We start from the raw sequence: 22,906 nt of genomic DNA on the forward strand, positions 1-22,906 counted from the left end.
TTCCTTCTAAAGAACCAACACACTAACCAGGAGAATCAGACAGATATAAGCAAAACACATGGCAGAGACTACTGAGATGAAGGGAAAAAAAATTAGCTATATGAATTGTGTGTATTTAGTGAAAGAAAACACAAGCTTAACAATTAGAGCAATAAATATAAGTGGATTAAATTTCCCAACAAAAAGAAAGAAAATGGAGGAATAATTGATTTTTTTAAATCCCCAAGCTAAAACCCAAGGAAGATTCTTAAAATAAATGAAACGTACCTAATAGAGGGGTGAAAATGGAGGTGGTTTGACAAAATCAGTTTTCATCCTGATTCCAAATAATTGGCAACAAAAAATCAGTAATGCTAGTAGAAACAAACAGGGAAAACTACATTATGTCTTAATGCCTGAGGTGCTATATTGTAAGCACAGAAAAATATATATATTCTAAGAGTTTTTAAAAAAGCATATGGTGACACTAAGATCATAATAATAAAATGTAATATTCTTAGAAATCAATTAGAAAGATAAGGAAAATATAGAGCTAGGTAGATTTTTGGAAACATTAAATTTTACTGACCTTTGGTGACTTCTAGATGAGAATATTAAGAAGGATGTATTTCTTACATCTCATATATGGCAGAAATAAGAAACATATCCATTATAGACCTCAGAACAATAAAAATAGTAACATAGGAAATAAAAGAAACAGATGTAAATGGTGTCTAAGTAATGGCATTCTGAAAAATGAGTGGATGGAAGAATAAATCAGAGACACATCAAGGTAAAAAGTGAACAAAATAAATTCACAATAAACAGACTAGAAATGAATTATTAGAGAGTGCTATATAAAATGTCAGATAAATCGAGAATTCAAAGGAAGTAGATAAGTATCTACAAAAATATAAAATACTGAAATTAACAAAACAATTCTTAACCTGATGTCAGTTAAGCTGTTAGGAGAATAAAAAAGGGTAAAAAGTAGCCCTGGACCTGATGAATGTGCAGGCGAACCCTAGCAGACATTTAAAGAGTAATCAGGACCTGCACAACAGCAAAACACGTTTCCAAAAAAGGCAGCCTTATTTTATAACGTAAATGTGGTAGACAAATTCATAGGTAAATATGCATGCAAAAATTTAAAATTTTCAGGAGGAATTTGTACAGGATTGCAGTACTATCCAGGGAAAACTCATGGGAACAAATGGATTTGTAACATTTTATCTCATGTCACACAAGTTCAAAATGTATGCCCAAACTGAATACAGCAGTTAACATTAAAAATTAGAGACTAGGACATGATACATTTTGCCACTAAGACTAGAGGGAGGATTCTTTTGTTGTTATTGTTTTTTGCTTTTTGGAGGGCAATTGGGGTTAAGTGACTTGCCCAAGGTCACACAGCTAGTTTTTGTGTTGTGTCTGAGGCCGGATTTGAACTCAGGTCCTCCTGACTCCAGAGCTGGTGCTCTATTCACTGCACCACCTAGCTGCCTGAAGAGGGAGAATTCTTAACCAAATAAAGAAGAGGCAACATACAATATCAAAACAACAAAAAAAAGCAATTTTGGTTACATAAAATTAAAAAGCTTTTGCACAAATGAAGTCGGTGAAGTTGGAGTAAAAAGAGAACATTATGAAAAAAACTAGTTGAGTCAAATATCACTGAAAAAAATGTAAATATCTAAGCTATGTAGTGTGTTGATGTGTATATACCACCAAACTCTATTGACAAAGTCAAGGAATATGAACAGTTTTCAAGAGAAGAACTGCAAAATACCAATGACCATTTGAATACTTGGTCTAAATCATTAATAATAAGAGAAGGGCAAATTGAATTGACTTTGAGGTTTTACCTCACATTGATAATTGTCAAAGATGACTTAAAATGAAAACACTCTGTATGGGAGAGGCTGTGGGAAGCCAGGCACACTGATAGTGCTTGGGGAAGCTGGAATTGGTCCAGCTGTTCGGGATATCAGCAGCAACAAGCCCCTATACTAAGCACTAGAGTAGAATACATATAGAGACCAGAAGAAAGATAGCTCTTGACCACACCGAGTTTGCATTTTAATAGAAGACACATCAAAGGGAAGCTAAAAGGGCAAAGGTTCCAGGAGGAACCGACCGCTCAGCAGAAGGGACTGTTGAGATAGGATGATTTTCCACGATAAGAAAGCTGTTGGGTTATGATGGAAAATGAACTTGGGAGAGTTGGGAGCAGTGCCCAGTTTTGCCCCCAAATTGCGAAATTGTCCATGCCTTTTTGACCCAGACATCCCAACGCCTAATATATAAAAATATCTCCAGCAGCCCTCTCTGTGGTAGCAGAGCATTCAAAGCTGTGCAGCATACCACTCATCTTCCCTGCACCTAGCTTCACAACTTCAGTTGGCCTCTACTCTTCACTCATCCTTACTCATTTCAAATTAATTGTCAAGTCTTACTCTCCGTCCACGTTGAACAGCCATCCCTTTCTCTCCATTCACCCTCTCAATGGCCTCTACGCATATTTCAGGACCTCACTGTCTCCTCTCTGGATTATTACAATAGCTTAATCAGTCCCTTGGCCTCATTTCTCCATTCTCTAATACATCCCCCACACATCTGCCAGAATAATATTCCTAAAGCATATCTAGGCCCAGTGGCTGCCTGTTGCCTCTAGGATAAATTATGAAGTCCCCTGTCCAGAATTCAAAACCGTTCTTGATCAGGCTCCCTCTTCCCTTTCTAAGGTTATGACACACTATCCTCTTTCCTGTACTTGGTGTCCCAATCAAATATGCCTCTTTGCTAATCCTTGTACTCAGCAGTCTACCTCCTGTGTCTATACAGTCTTGTCATCTTCTCCAGGCCTCAGCTAATTCACCTACCACAGCATGATACTGCTTAGATGAGTTTAGACAGGGATTGGTTTTCAGCAGGCTATACCATGGACTTAGTTCTTGGCAAGACCATACACCTGCATAGAAAGGAATGGGCTCTCCTTCCAAGATAGTGAAATGATGGTGCCAGGGGAGGAACCTTCCTCATTCCTTAGCAGGCCATAAATTATAAAGCTTTTTCTTTTTTTAACTGTTTTAATTAGGCAGCTCTTGTGTATTACATTAGGTTGAAACCAAATAAACATTAGTAATTTGTGAAAAAATAACTTGCAGAAATGCTTATGGTGATTTGTAAAACACATGTAACCAAAATGTGCTTTAGAAATCAATTGCAGGGCGGAGCCAAGATGGCAGAGTAAAAGCAGAAACTTACCTAAGCTCCCGCTCCAGCCACCTCCAATACCTGTGAAAAAGTGACTCTAAACAAATTTTAGAGCTACAGAACCCATAGAGTGACAGAAACAAACACCCCACTGAAGGCAGCCCGGCAGGCTGACAGGAAGGGTCTGTCGCACCAGGCTGGGTGCTAAGCACAGTCCTGCGTGAGCTGTGCCCTGACAGGCCAGAACAGACCTCAGGAGAGTGAGTCACTGGCAGCTATGGTGGTTTCCAGACTTCTCAACACATGAATGCCAAAGAGAAAGTAAAAGGTCATTAGGGAGCTCTGTTTGAACCCAGTGATGGAAGAGCATGGTCGGGCCCTGTCCCCAGGGCAAGAGGTGGTGGAGGCACAGCAGCTGCAGGCGCTGCCATGGAGCAGCCTCAGGAGCTCCCAGCCTACAGATTGTAGGGGGCCCAAGAAACCATTCAGAGGGTAATCACTCTTGCTTTGACCTGCTTGGATCTGGGTCACAGTCTTGGGTGGTGGTCCTGGGGTGTGTGGCCAGTGTGCCAGAGCTTGTGGTGCCTATAGAGAGGGCCCCCTCCTCATAGCTCTGACAACAACTGGGAAAACCCCAGCAATTTGGAACACAACTCTCTCCACTGTGGAAGCAGAGATCTACTGTGGCAAAGAGCTCAAAAGTCAAGTAACTGGCTGGCAAGATGAGCAAATAGAGGAAGCACAATCAGACCACAGAATCCTTTTTTGGGGACAGAAAGGATCAAAACATGGAACCAGAAGAAAACAAAGTCATAACTCCTCTACCAAAAACTTCCAAGAAGAATGAACTAGTTACAGGCCATGTTGGAACTCAAGAAGGATTTTGAAAATCAAATAAGAAAAGTGGAGAAAAAACTGAGAAGAGAAATGAGAATACCGCAAGAAAATCATGACTGAAAAAAATAACACCTTAAAAAATAGACTAACTCAAATGGCAAAAGAGGTCCAAAAAGCTAATTTAAAAAAATGCCTTAAAAAGCCAAATTGGCCAGATGGAAAAGGAATTTCAAAAACTCACTGAAGAGAATCATTCCTTCAGAATTAGATTGGAGCAAATGGAAGCTAGTGTACTTTATGAGAAATCATATAAAACAAATGAAAAAATAGAATGCAGTATGAAATATCTCATTGGAAAAACCACTGACCTGGAAAATACATCCAGGATAATTTAAAAATTATTGGACTACCTGAAAGCCATGGTCAAAAAAAGAGCCTAGATATCATCCTGCAAGAAATCCTCAAGGAAAATTGCCCTGATATTCTAGAATCAGAGGGCAAAATGGAAATTGAAAGAATTCACCAATCGCCTCCTGAAAAAGATCCCAAAAAGAAAACTCCTAGGAATATTATAGCCAAATTCCAGAGTTCCCAAGTCAAGGAGAAAATGTTACAAGCAGTCAGGAAGAAACAATTTGAGTATTGTGGAAACACAGTCAGGATAACACAAGATCTAGCAGCTTCTACATTCAGGGATCAAAGGGCTTGGAATAGAATATTCCGGAGGTCAAAGGAGCTAGGATCAAAACTAAGAATCACCTACCTAGGAAAACTGAGTATCATGCTTCAGGGGAAAATATGGTCATTCAATGAAATAAAGAACTTTGAAGTATTTTTTTTTTTTGGCTTTTTGGAGGGCAATTGGGGTTAAGTGACTTGCCCAAGGTCACACAGCTAGTTTTTGTGTTGTGTCTGAGGCCAAATTTGAACTCAGGTTATCCTGACTCCAGGGCCGGTGCTCTATTCACTGTGCCACCTAGCCGCCCCCACTTTCAGGTATTCTTGATGAAAAAACCAGAGGTAAACAGAAAATTTGACTTTCAAATGCAAGAAGCAAGAGAAGCATGAGAAGGTAAACAGGAAAAAGAAAAGGTTGAATTATTTATATTTCTACATGGAAAGACGATAATTATAACTTCCTGACACTTCTCAGAATGAGGACAGTTGAAGGGAATATATATATATGTATGTATAGGAGGGTGTATGTGTATATAAATACATTTGTGAGTGTGTGTATATGTGTGTCCATGTATACAAAGACAGGGCACACGATCAGTTGAATATATTTTTTATCTTAAAAATAAAATTAAGAGGTGAGAGGAATATAATGGGAGGAGAAAGGGAGAGATAGATTAGGGTAAATTATCTCATATAAAAGAGACAAGAGAAGACTGTTACCATGGAGGGGAAGAGCAGAAAGGTGAAAGGGAATGGGTCAACCTTGGTCATTGAATTTGGCTTAAGGAGGGAATAATGTACACACTCAATTGGATATCTTACCCTACAGGAAAGTAGGGGGGAAGGGGATAAGAGGGGGGATGATAGAAGGGAGGGCAGATGGGGGGAGAAGGTAGTTAGAAACAAACACTTTTGAAAAGGGACAGGGTCAAAGTAGGAAATAGAATAAATGGGGGGTGGGATAGGATGGAGGGAAATAGTCTTTCAAAATATAACTACTATGGAAATGTTTTGTGTAACTACACATGTACAACCTAATTGAATTGCTTGTCTTCCCAGTGGGGGTGGGTGAGGAGGGAGGAAGGGAAAGAATCTGGAACTCAAAGTTTTAAAAACAAATGTTAAAAAAAAATTGTTTCTTTTACATGCAAATGGGCAATAAGCTATACAGGCACTGGGGCATAGAAATGCATCTTGCCCTGCTAGAAAGTCAGGGGAGGATACAGGAGAGAGCAGATTGGGGGAGGAGATTCTGCAGGCTCCCTGTGGGCAGGGGGGGGGGGAGGGGGAGTGTAACTCAAAATCTTGTGGAGATGAATGTTGAAAACCAAAAACAAATAAATTGAAAAAAAATTAATTGCAGCCATGAGTGTTCCCCCAATAAGCCTTGTGGTTTCTTCTGTTCATTCATTCTAGGAATTAAGTGATCAGAGGCACATTTTGCCGGTCTTTCGAATTTCACAGTTCTAACTAGGATTTCCCTCATTTCCTTATTCCAGGTGCTCGATCCTGGCCTGCAGCGCTTATGTTGCTCTAGCCTTGGGGGACAACCTCATGGCTCTGAATCATGCAGACAAACTGCTTCAACAGCCCAAGTTGTCAGGATCCCTTAAGTAAGTCTGACTTTATCATACTCTTTTCTCCAGACAACAAAATTTAACTTAAGATGATCTGTCTCTGACCAGTGTGACCCCTCCCCTGTGTGGTGGCCTGTCCCTGTCCTGAGACTGAGATGGAGTCCTGGTCCTGCCTCCAGCTGTCTCAGTGAGGGACGTGACTGGTTCTTACATGTAGTTACAGATCTAATGAAGAGTGTCCGGGGTTGGCCACTGACACTCTGTTGTTCTGGTGAATATGTATGTATGTATCTATCAGCATAGAAGCACTTATGGACTGCTCCATGTTGTGCACAGCAGGATGGCTCATTGTGGCGGCTGTTCCTTCTAAACATTGCTCTTAAGCAATCAGAAGTAGATCCCAGAATGGAGCTGGAGAGGTCAGGAGAAGGCGGCATGCTTGGGCCGTGGGGGACAGTAAAGAGGTACAGGCTGCTGGTCCCCAGGACCTCTTTGGGATTCCTGCACGAGGCCTCTACCCTGTTGATTGGTGTCTGAGTGTCATAGACAACTTCACCTGTTACTTGTAGCTAACTCTAGAACACACTTCACTGTCAGGCCCTGCTGCCCACCCCTGCTATTCCCCAATCCCTGCCTCACCCCCTGGCTCTGGGAACCATCATCAAATGAGGGCATATCATTCAGTTGCCCTGTGGATCAAGTTGCCACTCCTCAGACACCTTAGGTCCAAACTCACTTCCTTTTCTACTGCTCATCTTTATGGTGTTTTTCCCACAAGAGTATAAGCCCCTTAAGGGCACTCACATTGTTCTCTCACACACCATACGCTCTTCATAAGTGGGGTTTTTTTTTCCATTAATTTATGCATTTATTCAGAGGCCTGAATTTGGATACTTGGGTTCTAGTCTCAGCTGCCACTTACTTGGCTGTGTGACCGTGAACACGTCACCTCACCTGGCTTAGCCTCTGTAAAATGGGGATGATGATGATGATGATGTCTGTTTTGTCTGTCTTAAACAGTTAATATGATGAGGATGAAATGAACTGATGCCTTGGCAAAGCCTGTTCCCCAGGCCCAGAATGGTTTCTCTCCTCCCTTCAGCCTCATAGATTCCAAAGTCAGCTTCAAAACTCAGTTTAATAGAATAGGTGGGGGGACACTCCCCTACCTACTTTGTATATTTCTATATGTATATGTATGTGTTGTCTGAACTCCTAGAAGGCTGTGGCTGTCTTTTTTTTTTTTTGTCTTTACAGCTATGCCTTCCACATTGTAGGGGTTAGGGACACAGCACTCCCACAATTTAGAAAGTCCACCTAAAACTTTTTGGCCCTTTCTTTGTACCAGAGAAGACATTATACAATATTACATATATATTTCATGCATTTCTGAGTTTCTAAACTTTTTCTGTGTCTTCTACATGTGTTATCTGCAGCTTCTACAAAACTCCCCCAAAATTCCCATTTAATTTCTTGTGCCAACCCATGATAGGTTGAAACTGTGGTGGGGAAAGTTGCAATGTGAAAGAGGTAATTAATCGTCCATTCTCAGCAGGTAGCACAGTGCCTGATTTCAGACCTGGTCAGGGACTTCACGCTTGCTGATTGATGCACTTGGGGGATGCAGGGACCCTGGAGTCATTGCAAGGCTGACCCTTGAGAAGGAACATCAGGTTCTAAGCACATGGAACAGGAAGGTAGTCCCAGAGAATGGCAATCCATTCGGCCTGTGCCTGAACTAGGGAGAAGTCCGGCTTGGCTGGAATGGAGGGAGCCTTCCAGTAACTGCTTAATGAACAGTGTGTGAGCATTAACTGTCACAGTTGGGCCACCTAGGCTGCGCCCCTCATTTACCAGCCAGAAGACTTCAGGGCTAGAGCTGAGGTACAGACACGGTCCTCTGATGTCTCTAATACACCATGGGGCTGCTTTGGATCAGAACCAATTGTTGAGCCAGTTCATTTGGGAGTTTGGCCTTTATAAAATTGGTAGCTCACACTCATATGTGAGCCAAGGGCTTTCACAAACAAGCTGTGTTTGGGAAGATTGATTAGGTGCCTAGACATGCAGGCTGAAAGGGATGTTAGAGAAAGTCAAGGAAGGGAGGCTAGCAAAGAGGCTGTTGTTGCCATACAGGTGTGAAATGAGGACATAGGGCTAGAACCAGGCTGACAACACTGGCAAGAGAAAGAAAAAAGAAAGGGACCAAAAAAACCTCTGGAAGAAGAAATAAGATCTCTGGACGTGCTGATCCAAGACAGATTTTTATTGATATTTTTTGTTTTTACATTGCCTAGATTTCCTCTCATCCTCTCAGGGAACCATCTCTTATATCTAAAAAAGGATTTTTTAAAAGAAAAATAATTCAGCCAAACCAATGAGTACATCAGCAAAGTCTGACATTCTGTGTAGGGTTCCACAGTCCCGCCTCCACCAAGGAGTCAAGGGAAGGGCCACAGTAGAGCATCTCGACTATTGTCGACATCACTTAAGAGTCATATTTGGGGTATGATGGGAGAGCACTGGCTGGGTCATCAGAAGACCTGGGGTCTGTCCTCAGCCCTGCCACTAATTAGCAGTATGTCCTTGGACAAGACACAGGCTGGCCTAAAAGATGATGAGGTCATACATATTATCTAGCAAGACTCTGACAGTCCCTTTCCAGCCCTCACAGTCTTTGGTTCTGGAGTTCACTACAAAGGCATTCCCAAAGGCAGTGGGAAGATTGGTGAGAATGCCGTCAGAATTTCACGAGCGAGCCCCTCAGCTGAGCATCCTGTGTTGTTTTGGCCTGGTCATGGAAGGAGGAAAAGCTGGGTTCAAGCCCTGACAATGTTATTGCATAACCTTGGGAAGGTCATTTGACCTCTTTGGGACTTAAGCAACTCTCTCAAGTTTTTAAGTTACAGGAGGTAGGCAGCCGTCTCAGCTGGAGGAGGTGAATTGGCTATTCTCCCACACTGATGAAATCACATATCTAGAACCTTCCCTTCCCAGAAATTAGTTTAAGAAAGATCAGAGGATTGAGAACTGGAAGCAGTTTTAGAGATGACTGGTCAACTTAGTACAAGGGAGGAGACTCTGAAGCCCCCAGGAATCATAGAATCCACAAGGCCATCTGTTCCCAGCAGAGAGACTGGAATTCCGTACCTGCCCACAATTGGACAGATTTGAACCCAGCTCCTCTGGTTCTAAATTCTGTCAAGTATGAGGGGACTGGATTTTCTAACTCTTATCCAGTCATACTCCACCAGACTCAACAGCAGCATTTAAGTGATGCTGTATGACTATGCCCATTATGTTTAAACTTATATTCCACCTCATTTATCACAATACAGGCCCGTCTCCTAAAGATTTTGTGGTGGAATACTTGACCATTTGAGATTGATTTCTTTGTTTCCTACTTTAGGTTTTTGGGCCATTTATATGCAGCAGAAGCTCTCATCTCTCTTGACAGAATCTCTGATGCCATTACGCATTTGAACCCTGAAAACGTCACTGATGTGTCTTTGGGGATTTCTTCAAATGAACAGGACCAAGGTTAATGAAGACATATTTGATTAGACATAGTTCAAATTGCTACTGCCTTTTTATTGTAACTCATAATATATAGAAGTTTAAGACTATAACCATTGTGAAAGCAAGTCTTAACATAGCTTCTTTCCAGCCTTTTAATGATGTCTTTTGTAATAATTAGCTAATCCAGGCATCATTGGGTCTAACTTTGCATTTTTAAAAGGCTGTCTAGCAGAGTAGGTTATTTGAGTCCTGATTCACTGTTTTTTCCTTCTTTGGTGTCGATCTGGACTGTTTGCTAGCCCCTATGTGGTTAGTGAAGATGATATGACTATTAAATACAATTTAATTCTTGCATAATTAATTTGCAGGCTTGCTAAATACCATCAGGGTATTCTGAAGCTATGGTCTAATTCCTAGCTTTGAAAAGTTAGTTGATATTTGAGTAAATGGAATAGGAACACATGAGTTGGATTTTTCCCCCTCCATTCAAGCTTATCTCACTGGTTTTATGCTGCCATGCTCTGATGCTTTTAGATAAGAGAAATCATTCACTGAAAATTAAAACTCAAAGTTACAACAAGCTGTTTAATGTTAGAATTCTTGTTTCATGGAAGAGTTGGGTTTTCAGAAATGATTCCCTTTTGGCCTCAGACTGGTTTTTCATGTCTTTGTTGTAGGATCTGACAAAGGGGAAAATGAAGCAATGGAGTCTTGTAAGTAAGAAGTTTGTAAGTTCTTAGTAAATGTATAAGACCAAAGGGAATGTAGCCTAGATTTTAGATGAGAGTGTTGGGTGTTAGGAGTCCTGGGGGAGCCTCATCTCCTTCCCAGACCCTGGATGCCTTAGGCTCTGGAGTTAGTCATTGGTTTTAAAAATTCTCTAGAGACTTTGGGTGTGTGTTTTTAATAACACTAACATTTCTTTTTAAGCTGGCAAGCAAACGCCTCAGTGCTACCCAAGCTCTGTCACTTCTGCCCGAACGATGATGCTGTTTAATCTAGGCAGTGCCTACTGTTTGCGCAGTGAATATGACAAGGCTCGCAAGTGTCTCCACCAGGTAAGCCTGGGATGTTTCACTACCATTTTCCCCAAAAACCCCAAAGCAGAGGCCTGCACGCAGCTTGGAGCATCTGAATTGTTTCTGAGTTGAAGAGTCCGTTTTCTCAGAATAACTGGAGGAACACAAAGGAGCCAGAATATCACTGAGGTTGTATTTCCTATTTAACTCAAGCCTTCTTCCTTCTGGTCCTGATACTTCTGAGAAAGAGTGTTCTCCTGTCACCCTCTCCAGAGACAGTCATGTGAAAGTGAGACCATGGCCTTGGGGGCAGGAGGCATGGGTGGGAAGGGACCTTCTGTGACTTGGACTCAGTGCTCCATCCGTAATCCTCAGTTTTCAAGACCCACTTCGACCTGAAGGCATCGTGTACACCTTAGAGTGCTGAGTATATGGGAGGCGTTCTGATCAGGAATACCGGGAGCTATTTTTGCTCCTGGGATTGTGGTTAGAACCTGGAGAATAACGGGATATTTAGTACCTGAATACCTAAGACAGTGGGGGAGGCCTGATGACCCATTGATTGTGCCCTCAGAGCATCTGCCCTGCAGGGACTTAGAGGGCCTGAGGACAGGGACCAGAACTGGACTGGGAGAGAGGGCCTTGGGGGCAGGGGTGTTTGTTTTTTAACTTTCTTAGGAACAAAATTATTAAGTAAATATATTGTAGTTTGAGCAGCAAAGTGTCAAGTGTCTAAAATAAGTCTAAGCCATTTGCTGTGGTTGAATTTTTCCATTTGGTGAAATGACCTCAGTGATGTACTCAGTGGGACTCTGTGTAGTCAGAGAGCCTGGGCTTCACATCCTAGTTCTGACACTTTCCTTGTGACAGACAAGTCACGTTCCCTGGGCTTACATCTTCATGTGTAAGATGAGGGAGTTAATTGATGTGATGTTCTCTGAAGGCCCCTCCAGTGGCGACTCCATGGTCCTTTGCTCCTTGAGGGATGCTTTAAGAAACAGGATATTGTAGGGTTAGCTCTGGCTTGTCCAGTGTCTCTACAGCCAGGGCATCCTCGGAGAAGAGGCCGTAAAACGTGTCTCAGCAACATGGCTGGGCAGCATCTCGCCAGCTCTCCCCTTCTATGGGGAAAAGCAACAGAAAGCACAACCTCAGATTTTAGTCTTGTTTTCAGAGCTTACTGATACATTATGGCTAACTCTTCAGTGTTCATCAGAAGCTTAGGGTAATGTCCTGGAAAGGAGACTGGGTCTCGGATAGAGCAGAGACCTGGGATCTTGTTCTTAGATCTACCACTGGGGCACTCCAGGACCTTGGGCCTCACCTTCATCTGCCAGATGAGGTCACTGGATAGTACTTATGATGTCCTGGTTACTTCTGGTGTAGATGAGGAATGACAGTAATGTAATGATATTTATTCCATTTCATGTACTTGACCAGAAATGTCAAAAAACCAAATTAAAATCTAATTGGGAAAGCCAAAAAATAAATAAGTAAAAGTGAAGAAAAGGGTGCAATAACATATGTCACTTTTCAAAAAGAAAAAATTATGGTTTCTATAGGGGCGGCTAGGTGGTACAGTGAATAGAGCGCCAACCCTGGAGTCAGGAGGACCTGAGTTAAGATCCGGCCTCAGACACTTAACACAAAAACTAGCTGTGACCTTGGACAAGTCACTTAACCCCAATTGCCCTCCAAAAAGCAAAAAAAATATCTAATTGGGAGATGTTCAGCAAGGAAAAACTACAATGTGACAGAGAATGTGAATTTGTGCTTTTCTAAATTGATGTTTGGGCCCTCAGGAATCTACCACTCTTTGAGACTGATAGCAGTGTACTGGGCCCCATGCCCATTTCCTTTCCTCCCCCAAAAGAAAACAAGAATGATTTGCAGTTCATTCCCAGTCTCTTGTCCCGGGCACAAGTGGTCCTGCAGCAGTGAAGCCTGCTCCTAGTAGATTACTAGAATGTTATCACATTACCTTCAAAAGCAGAAGAGAGAGAAGGCCAGGACGGGCGATGGAAAGCAGGAGTTAGTCTGGGCAGGCTGAGGAGGAGGAGGGACAGGAAAGAGAATGCTGAGGTGCCAGCAGCAACAGGCATGACGACGTTTGGGGGGACATCTAACTGCACGTGTCTTGGAGAATGGGCGGGAGTGGGATGGCCTTGTTCCCTGGTAAAGAGAAGCCAGCAGGAGGGGCTCTCTGAAATGCTGGATAAAGCAGAGAAGGGGGCAGGGCTCTGGGAGCTGGTTTCTTGTGTGTGGGGGCATGCATGCATTTTTTCCACTTAGCCCCCAGGCCTGAGTTCAAATCTGCTTTCAGATACTTGCTAGCTATAATTCAAGTCATTTAGCCCTGTTTACCTCAGTTTCTTCATCCTAAAAGAAACTGGAAAAGGAAAGGGCAGAGCATTGCAGTGTCTTTGCCAAGAAAACCCCAAAAGAGACAGGATTGAAAGAGCTGGACGAGCAGCAGCAGATGTTATAAAGGCCTGGACCTTGCTTCACCAGAACAGTAAAAACATAACCCTTTTTAGCCCTTTTTGTGTCCTTTGGCAATCTCAGAATGTTTATAAATGCAGAGAATGAAATATAGAGGATTACAAAGGAAAACCATCATCTTGAAATGTAGTTAGGAAAATATTTTTTAAAACCCATGCACAAGATCTTCAGGCACTTAGTGCCTTTATGGGGTGTGGGAGGCTGATGCATAGGGAACCACACCCAGGATTTTCACATACGACATAGAAATGATTTTCAGAAATTGAATTGAGTCCCTGATTTCCAGATTCTAGCAGCAGGTATGTTGAAGACTTTGAGAAAGCACCAAAAATATCAAAGTGAAGGCCTCCTGGCTCTGTGGGATGAAGGGGAGAGAAAAGGCCATTGTTAGGGAAGAAGTGAGCCTGGCTGGGGACTGAGGCTGCTTCTGGGCAGATGCTGACCACACTCTAGTAGAAGGCTGCTTGTTTGTTCCTGACAGGCTCTGGACTTGTTGTTTCAGTCCACCAGTTCTGTGGTCTTGATAATTACTTTTTATTTTGCTTTGAGAAAAGGCGGCTTCCATGATCCATCCTAAGGAAATACCACCCGAAGCTATCCTGCTGGCTGTCTACCTCGAACTACAGAATGGTAAGTAATTAGAACTTGTCAAGAGAAAATTGGTGTGCTTATAAGTCCTTCAAATCCCTGTAAACGTTAGTCCCAGCATAAGAGTGAGTTCTTATCCCCACTCTCCCTTCTCAGTTACACAGAAACCCACAAGGGAAGAGGGACCAAGGTTTCCAACACAGGGCTTGTCCCTTCAAGATCAGGGTTCTGTCACTTCTTGGAAATGAGAGGGCCGTGTGGCATCATCCTGCCTCTGACATATCGTGGCTCATTTGGGCAAGCCCTTTTTCATCTGAGGCTTGCAGAGAGAGGTTCCTGGGACTCATGAAATCACAAATCAAGTCCATTTGGCTGACCTCTTAAAAAACATCAATATTCTCACACTCTCTGTGAGTGAGAACTTCTCCAGATTGAACACAGTCCATCTGGTGCAGTCTGGGCACAAGAGTGAGGAAATTTCCATTTGCATAAGATAATTGACTTCCTCTTTCTGCAGACAAACATTGTTATTTTGAAATGCAAAAGTATTGGGCAAAAGAAGTCAGGTGGTAGGGATTTTGCAGCCTAAGAGAATTAGGGGGCCCAGGAGACACAGGAAAGATTTCAGGCATCCCATATTCCACCTTCCCATGTGGTTTCATAGGACACTCATTCATTCATCAGGTTTTAAAAGCACAAGACCTAGGCAGCTTGAGTGCCAGAGTGGGAGTCAGCAAGGCCTGGAACCAAATTCTGACTTGGACAGTCCATCTCTGAAAGGGACACAGGCTAGGATTAAGACCTTAAGATCTGTGTTTCAGAGTCTCTGGCCAGGGCACTTAGCAGCAGCAGGACAGCCAGACACTTTCCTCTTTTTCAATGATTTATAACTGGAGTGCTAGTCCAGCCTCTTTCTTTGCACAGAAAATCCCGGGAAGATTAAGAGACTGAGCTAGAAATACAGGGAGCAGAGTTGCAAGCTGGGCCCTCTGACTCCCAGATGAGTGTTGTGAGGATGCAGCGGTCCTCAAGGAGGGGAGTCAGAGAAATACCCAGGGAGCTTAGGCTAGAGCCTGCAAAGGCCAGCCCAGAGCTGAACTGTCTGTGCCCTCTGCTGCCATGAGCTTTTCTCATCACATCTTTTTCCACTCAGGTAATACACAGCTGGCCTTACAGATCATCAAAAGAAACCAGCTGCTCCCTTCAGTGAAGACACTGTCTGACATTCGGAAGAAGCCAGTATTCCCATCTGCTCAGCCCATCCAGCCCATCCAGATGCCAGCTTTCCCCCCCGGGCAGAGAAAGTGACCCAAGGCCCAAGGGTTTTTTGTAATGGCCAATAAAGGACATTAGCTTGTGCTGTTGTGCTGCGTTGGTGGATCTTTGGGGGAAGGGGGGAGGCAAGCTTCCACCCCTGCCTTACTCAGCATTTCCATGCATGAATGTCCATTTCCAGTCGCTAAAATGACTTAATATCATTTCACAAATGCTGGTTCCCTTTAGCTCCCTCCCCCAGGGCACTGTACTGGGGGGGGGGGGGGGATGATGATGGAGAAGGCCAGGATGATATGACTGGCTTTTAGAATGGGAACCAACAGCAGCTGTTTGAAGAGTAGCTCTACAGAGCTGGGAGCCCAAGGGGAGAGCCAGGGCAGGTACCTGCCTTGTGCTGGCATGGGGGTATGACAGTGGGTTTAAAGCATAGTTTGTTCCAAAGAGAAGGAAAACCCCAAGCAGTGACTTGACCTGTGACTTCACACAGCTCCTGGTGTCCTTGACCAAGTTCTGGGTGTAGATTAGCAAAACGAGCCAGATGCGAAACCTGAGTCCAAGGTTTGCTCTGAATCCTCCCCAGGCCTGGCTGAGTATGGGGAAAAGAATGCAAAGCATCCCTCCCTGCTGGGCCTGAGGAAGCCCCTCTGCTTGGAGAGCAACAAAGGCTGCCCAGGCACTGTCTGGAGAAAGCCACTGCTTCCAGAAGCTTGTCTAGGCAGCCTCAGACCAGGGATGGGTCAGGCATGTTCTGGTAGAGTTCTTAGAGCACCTACCCCAGGTCAGATGAGCCCCAAACATGGAGGCCGAGCTCCTTCAGGAGAGATGATGTGGCTAAGGGGCTGCCCCTGAAATCCACTGGCAGTTGCTAATTAGTGATTTTCAAGTGAGCTGTCATGACTCAAGTGCACCCCAAGCCGAAAGAGATCATAAGTAACAAAACGGGTAAGTGATGCTGGATTGGTTCCTTTAGGGGAGAAAATCACTTAAGATGATGGATGGGAAGGCAAATGGCAAGCAAGTTGGCAAGCTAGCTAAATTACAGTTTTTCTCTTAGATTCCTTGCAAGTAAATGTATCCATAAAGAAGGTGAGCTTAAAGAGTTTTTCTCTTCTTCCAACTCTTGAAGTTGCTGTCTTATCTTACTAAATTTAGAAAAGTAAATCTTAAGATGGTAGTAACATTAGCCAGAATCTTAAATAAACTAAGGTTATATAAAACAAGATTAATTGGCAGTGGCTTTTGAGTGTCATTGAGGTTGTTGGGTTTTGTTTTGTTTTTGGAGTAGTGAGAGAAGGTTGCCCATAGGTATATACCTACCTAGGTATGCTGGCCTAGCCCCTTAAGTGAGCCAAAACCCTGGGGGAGGGAGGCTTTATTCCCTCATTGAGATCTGTTAAGGTCAGCCTTGCTGACTCCTATCCCTAGGATGGATTTGACCTGGCAAAAAGTACTCCATTACATTTTAATCCAGGGAAATCCCCAGTTTACCTGGGGAATTGTCTCAGGAGCTTTGTGACCTTGGGAAGGGCATCTGCCTCTGGGCTTCAGGTCCTCCTCTGTGAAGTGAGGAGACTGAGCTGGACAATATCTGAGGACCTTCCCACTCCTGATTCTGTAGAGAATAAAGAAAGTGTCTGGTTTCTGTGAAGGGAAAGGTTAAGGATGGTTCATCAAGACAAGGTTTAAGATGGCCCATTTATTAAATGGGCAGCAGTGCCAATGGCCCCAAAACCTACCCGTGTTTCCCCGATAATAAGACACTGTCTTATTATTTTTTTGGACAGAAAAACACCAGAGGGCTTATTTTCAGGGGAGGGCTTATTTTAATGAACATTGACAGCAATTTTAATAAACAGGTAAATGTGAACAAAAAAAATGTACCTTTATTCAATAAGCAAATCACTGGGGAAGAACAGGATGCCGCGCTCACTGCTGCAGCTCTGATTGGATGCAGCTCGGAGCGTGGTGTGCATTTCAAGGGGGGGGGGGAACGGTGCATACAGAGAGTACCGTAATGTAGCATGTAGCGCAGGGGATCACCTTCACTACAGTAGCAATCTCAATAGGGCTTATTTTAGAGGAATCTTACACAGTAAGGGGAGGGCTTATTTTCGGGATAGGTCTTATTATCAGGGAAACACGGTACCTAGAGCATGAGTCACAGACATCTCCACTTGGGCCAGAGCTGGCTCTGCCCTTTGAGGGAGAGAATGGAACTTTGCAGACCTGAGGTCCCTTGAGAGGCCTTCTCTGAATCTCCAGTGGTAGCTCCAGTCCATCCATTAAAGTTCAGATGCTGCCGTCCTGGGGAGGAGATGAGGGGGCCAACCTAGTAACGAACTCACAGTGTTTGTGTCTTAGCTTCATGATGAGGGGTTCTGAACTGAGGCTGATAGATAACTCCTGTTAATACAGTTGAAGAGATCCATGAAATGGGATAGAAAAAAAAGATTTAACTTTATATCCATGTAATTGCTTTCCTTTGTAATACATTTTTTTTTTTAAGCAATTGGGGTTAAGTAACTTGCTCAAGGTTACCCGGCCAGTTATTTCTGGGTGTGGTGCTGAGTGTCTGAGCCCGGGATTCGATCTCCAGGTCTATCTCAACACTGGAACCGGTGCTTTTACTCGCTGAGCCACCTGGCTGCCCCTATGTAATACATATTTTTAAAACTTTGCCCTGAGAAGCACCCATGGGCTTCAGCAGACTGCCCAGGTTGAGAATCCCTGCCCTGGATGGTTTCTCAGATCTCCTTCCAGCTGACCACAGGTACTGCACAGAACACTGGACACGAGCTGAAGGACTGGTGCTGACGTCCCCAGTGTGACCGTGGTCACCTGATGTGCCAGCCCGTCAGAGATACCAGAGGGCGCTTCCAGGAGAGAGGCTGGGCCTGGAGTCAGGAAGTCTCCACTTCCTGAGTTCAAATCCCATATAAGACACTAGCTGGGTGACCCTGGGCAAGTCACTTCACCTCTTTGCCTCAGTTTCCTTATCTTTAAAATGAGCTGGAGAAAGAAATGGCAAATGTTCCAGTGCCAAGTTTCTTTGCCAAGAAAACCCCAGGGACTATCAGTTGGCTGTGGTCCATGGGGTCATGAAGCATGACTGAACAACAATCACAGCCTTTGTGAGGGAGGTTTCAGAGCAGAGGTGGATGTCAGCCATGCCAGGCCCTAAAACTCAAACATTTATTAAGCACCTACTGCATGCTAGGCACGGAATACAGAGGGCAAAGAACGGCTCTATTATCACAGATTTCTCCTAGGGAGCTCCCAGGCCACCATCATCATCCTCTTTCTGTCTTCTCCCCCGGGCCTAGCCCAAAATCGGGGCCATTAAATGCTGAATGATTGATACTGAGGGCTGGTAGTGAGAGACTTGTGCATTTCTTCTCCAGGGAACTCAAAAATCACCCTGTGATGCTGGGACCAGAAGGAACTCCACCTGCCTTTAGAAATCCAAGGGCCTTCTATGTGCTGTGCCTTGAGGTGACAGGAAGAAAATGGGAAGCCAGAACCCGTGTTTGTGGCTGAGATAAGAAAATGCGTCCGATACAGGGTGTACCAAAAGTCTTGTGAGCATTCCCACGGTTTAGTGTTCACAACACCTACCCTGGGCCCAGGAGGAGCCCCTCCTTAGAATCTGGCATGCCCCACCCGAAGAAACCAGGTCTGGCTTCAGAAGGCAAGATGCAGCTGCTTCAACTGGCTGAGCCAGTGGAGGTTTGGGTGCAAGCAGAGGAAGATGAAGTGAATTTAATCCTGAAATCCTGGGGGAAGCCATCCCTTGGAGTGACCGTCCAGAAAACCTGCTTTTCTCCAAGTTTCAGAATGCACCGGCCGTTGGGGAAATGGCTCCATTTCCTATGCATCCCGGAGGCCCCAGAAAGCCTTCTCCCCACCTCTTCTGGGAGCTCCTGTAGATAGTGAGTGTCTGTGTGGTCCTGGAGTCTGAATAGAGCAGCCCTGGGCTTCGCCTTTCATTCCTCCCCTCCCCCCAGGAATGCAGGGTTTTCACTTGCACCAAATGCTAATGCCTTGTTTCAGCATTTCCCACCTCCTGATGGGTTTAGCTGGAAGGCAGCAACATCACTCAAAGCCTTTGAAAACCAATGCTGGGGTTTCTCAGCTCCCCCACATATTGTCACAGCTGCATTGATTTGCATGGGAGCTGAACAGCAATGACTTTTCTCTCAAACTCCTACTCTCCCCAGGAGAGAGGCCCTGGATGTCCAGTCTAATCTATTCCGATTTTCAGGACTACTATTTAGGACTTAATTAATGCGCCTGGGACATAGTCCAATAAAAATTAAATTCATTTAAATTCAGTGTCTTTCAGTGCATGATCTTAGGTTCTGATGTTGTGCTAGAAGGGCCTCTGGCAGTCAGCTTGGTCCAGCCCATTTCTGAACAGCCACAGGAACTGAATTCGGAAGAAAAGACCATAAAGGCAGTTTCATGCAACACTGGGCTGCGTTAGAGAAGACTTTGAAGGACGAGGAGGTCAAAATGAACTCTGTTCTCCCCAGGTCAGAGCACACTTGGCATAAGTTGGGGGGGGGGGGCACACCTTTGGAAAGGCCCCAAGCTGCAGAAAGGAAGTAAACCAAGATGGCAAAGGGGTGCAAACATCACTGAAGGAATCAGTTTCCTTATATGTGATATTGAAGACTAGGCCATCTCCAGTGTTCTTTCTGGCATCTTTACTCTTTGGGATTGGGAGTGGTTAGCTTGGAGAAGCCATGTTCGGGGACCTGAAAGGCTGGCCTAAGGAAAAGGGATTAAACCTATTGGCGTGGCCTCAGAAAAATGGCAATTAGAGGGAAGCCAAGCTTCCTCACAGTGAAATGGAGAGCCTTAAAAAGGGGCAGTAGGTTCCCCCTTCGTGGGGGTCTTTAAGCAAAGAATGACAAGCATGTGATAATGGGAGATTCCTTCTGGGTAAGGTGGAGGACGGTGCCCTTCCAAGCCTCCAGTTCTGTTGGGCTGTTCAGATCCCATCTTAAAGCTGAGGAAACAGGAACGATAGAAGTGATTTGTCCGCATTAACCTGAAGTAGCCTGGCTGGGCAGGGCCTGAAGCCTGGGCTTCTAAATGGGGCCCTTTCTGGTGGGGTTGGCCCCTAAAGCAAAGTATCTAGTCCTGGGTCATAGCCACCAAGTGCCTGGCCTGAGCCCTGGGGCACCGGCAACAACCGGACAAAGGTGCCAAGAGGCAGGCCCATTCTAAATCAGTCTGAAGGGCACATAAGAAAACTCCTCCAAGCTGCTGCTGCTCACTTAGCTTTTTAGGTCAGGGGCGGATTTCCTGCCAGTGTTCATCTCCAGCTATCTAGCATAGTCTCCCGGACACAGTAGGGCATTTCATATTGAGGTTAGGTTCCCATCATTCCTGGACTCCTTGACCAAATGAGGTCTGTTGAGTGGCCACACGGGAGCCCAGGCCCCAGGCACACAAACTGGCACCCTCCCCACTCTGCTCTCTGCAGATTTTCCTCAGTTACTACAAGAGTCTATAGTAACCAGTCTGGTGCCAGGAAATACATGACTGACAGATGCTTTGTTCTGGGAAGGGCTAGAGAACAGCATCAGACATAGGATGGAGAGGACACTGGACAGAAGCAAAAGGAGTCTTGGCCATTCTGTCTCCTGTAACAGAATGAATGTCTGCTCAGACACGAGAGCCCTGGGTTTAAAATTCAGTAAGAGTGTGTGTTGGCCTTGGAGGCAGAAGGAGCTGGGTTTGAATCCTGCCTCAGACACTTGCTCATTATGCTGATGGGGAGAGTGAGGCTTCACACTGCCACCTCAAGTCACTGGGTACCGTGTGTCCTTTGGCCCTGAGGCCCCCTCAATTTGCTCATCTAAAACAAGGGGCTGGATTAAATGGCCACTGACAGTTCTAAACCCCGGTGTAGCTCTAGGAACTGGGATTCCTCCCATCTCATCCCACTCCCTGGAAACGGCATCCAGCGGTCATGTTCTCTTCTAGGTCAGGTCATCCTCATAGCGGCCACTGAGGCACTGATGAACACAGCTCTGTTCCACCAGACCCCAAGGCTTCAGCCCTGAGGGTGGACAGATGACTCCCATCCCACTCCCTATGGCCCCAGGGAGTGGCAGGCCTACCACTGGAAGCCTTAAGTTCACTGTTCAAAGAATCACCTGGAAAAAGCAACTTGCACAGGCCTTCAAGGACAGATGAGTAATTAGCAGCTGGAGAGGGGAGCCTTGGCAAATGTCGGGCAGAATTTAATGCCGGTCTGCAGAATCCACGGCAAACATTTTCCTGCAACTCCAAGCCAAAGCATGGGATGCCAGCAAAGCAAAAACCAACTTCATTCATTTTGATAAATACAATAGGAAAGGAGGCAGTTTAGCATGGCCGTTGGGCAGGCCTAGCTAATCCCACCTCTAACCTTAGTTGGCTGTGGCCTCCAGGAAGGCCCAAACAACGAAGCTGTAGGATTGGGAGGGAGTTTTCTCAAAGGGAGCTCCCTATACCAATAAAATAACCCCTTCCTGTCCTCCACCCCCCCACCCCTGTTATAGTGTAGCACAGGGGCAGTTGAATTATTGTGGTCAGTTCCGGCAAGTAAATAACAGGACTGGAAAAGGAACACAAAATGTGTGTGTGGAAAGAAAACTCCAGATTTGTGCTTTGTGAAAGCACAAATCCAACAGTTTACCTGTCAGCACTCACTTGCCCAACAAACCTGATCAGAGTGGGCCCATTAACACCAGGGAAGCTGAAGGGTTCCTTAACTGCCTCTTGAGGCTACCATCTTTGCAAAACCACATTTGGAGGACTGCTTGACAGGGTCATTCTGTCACTACAAAGCAGCAGACTGACACCTGAGGAGACATAACTTTAAACTGCCAAATAACACATCAGTCAACTGGTCTCTGCACTAAATAAAACATTTATCCTGAGTCTGCACAGGACTCGATGCTTTAGAAGCTGGAAAAGGCCTTGGAGATCACCCAGTCTGGCCTCTTAGTGTAATGAATGAAGTCCAAGAAGGGCTAAGAGCAGTGATGTTGTTAAGGGACAAGCACTCAGGTGTGTGATCCTGATTTGAAGCGTGGGGCATTTTCCCACCTATATCTGACATGAGCAGAGGCCTGTAGATGGGAGAGTTGGTAGCAGCACCAAAAGCCACAAATGAAGAAAGTAACAAGTTGTAAAAGATAGGATCCTTTGGAGCAGGAAAGGCTTGATGATTAGAAATCATTTAGAAAAAACATCCCCATTTGGGCTCCAAAGTTCATCTACTTTAGCCTTTTGACATGAGCTTCCCCAAGTATAAATCACACTGACACAGCTTCGATGAAAAAAAACCCTCACATTTATTTGATTAAACAAAAATAAAATAAACTGCATAGGAACAATTTTAAGGTCCAAAGAGACACCAACTTTGTTTTAAGGCTGCTGGTAGCTGACACGGCATCTCCTTGCTACCTTCTCCAGCCTTCTCCATGGACCACAATGATACATTCAGAAGCCTCTGTCTACACAGGAGTTGTTGAACACCTCTGTCCATTGCCTGTCATGCCTGACTACAGGACCTGGGATTCGATGGTCAAAACTGTTTTGGGAAGCGAAAGGGTATGCCTTCCTCTTCTCCCCTTTAGGGGAGGTGGACTGAGCCTGCCAAATGAAGATGAATTAATGCTCACGAAGTATTATAACTACGGGGAAGTCAAAGTTTCC

At 44.7% G+C, this 22,906-nt stretch overlaps 1 protein-coding gene across 5 annotated transcripts in view; it reads left to right on the forward strand.

The window, feature by feature from the left end:
- The window catches only part of CNOT10 (CCR4-NOT transcription complex subunit 10), a 65,551-nt gene extending 50,272 nt beyond the window's left edge, over positions 1–15,279 (forward strand). For 3 of the 5 annotated variants that reach the window (XM_069088581.1, XM_069088580.1, XM_069088584.1), the window contains 6 exons: positions 6,210–6,323; positions 9,697–9,827; positions 10,484–10,519; positions 10,737–10,864; positions 13,882–13,957; positions 15,069–15,279. In XM_069088581.1, the coding sequence (XP_068944682.1) occupies positions 6,210–6,323; positions 9,697–9,827; positions 10,484–10,519; positions 10,737–10,864; positions 13,882–13,957; positions 15,069–15,223 (640 nt within the window). In that variant the 3' untranslated portion in view covers positions 15,224–15,279. The remainder of the gene's footprint in view (positions 1–6,209; positions 6,324–9,696; positions 9,828–10,483; positions 10,520–10,736; positions 10,865–13,881; positions 13,958–15,068) is intronic. The other 2 variants (XM_069088583.1, XM_069088582.1) reach the window with 1 other exon arrangement.
- The last annotated feature ends 7,627 nt before the right edge of the window (positions 15,280–22,906 follow it).

This window comes from Petaurus breviceps, unplaced genomic scaffold (assembly GCF_028583685.1).
Source record: "Petaurus breviceps papuanus isolate PSGF00001 unplaced genomic scaffold, PetGlider_PUasm1.0 185, whole genome shotgun sequence".
NCBI lineage: Eukaryota > Metazoa > Chordata > Mammalia > Diprotodontia > Petauridae > Petaurus > Petaurus breviceps.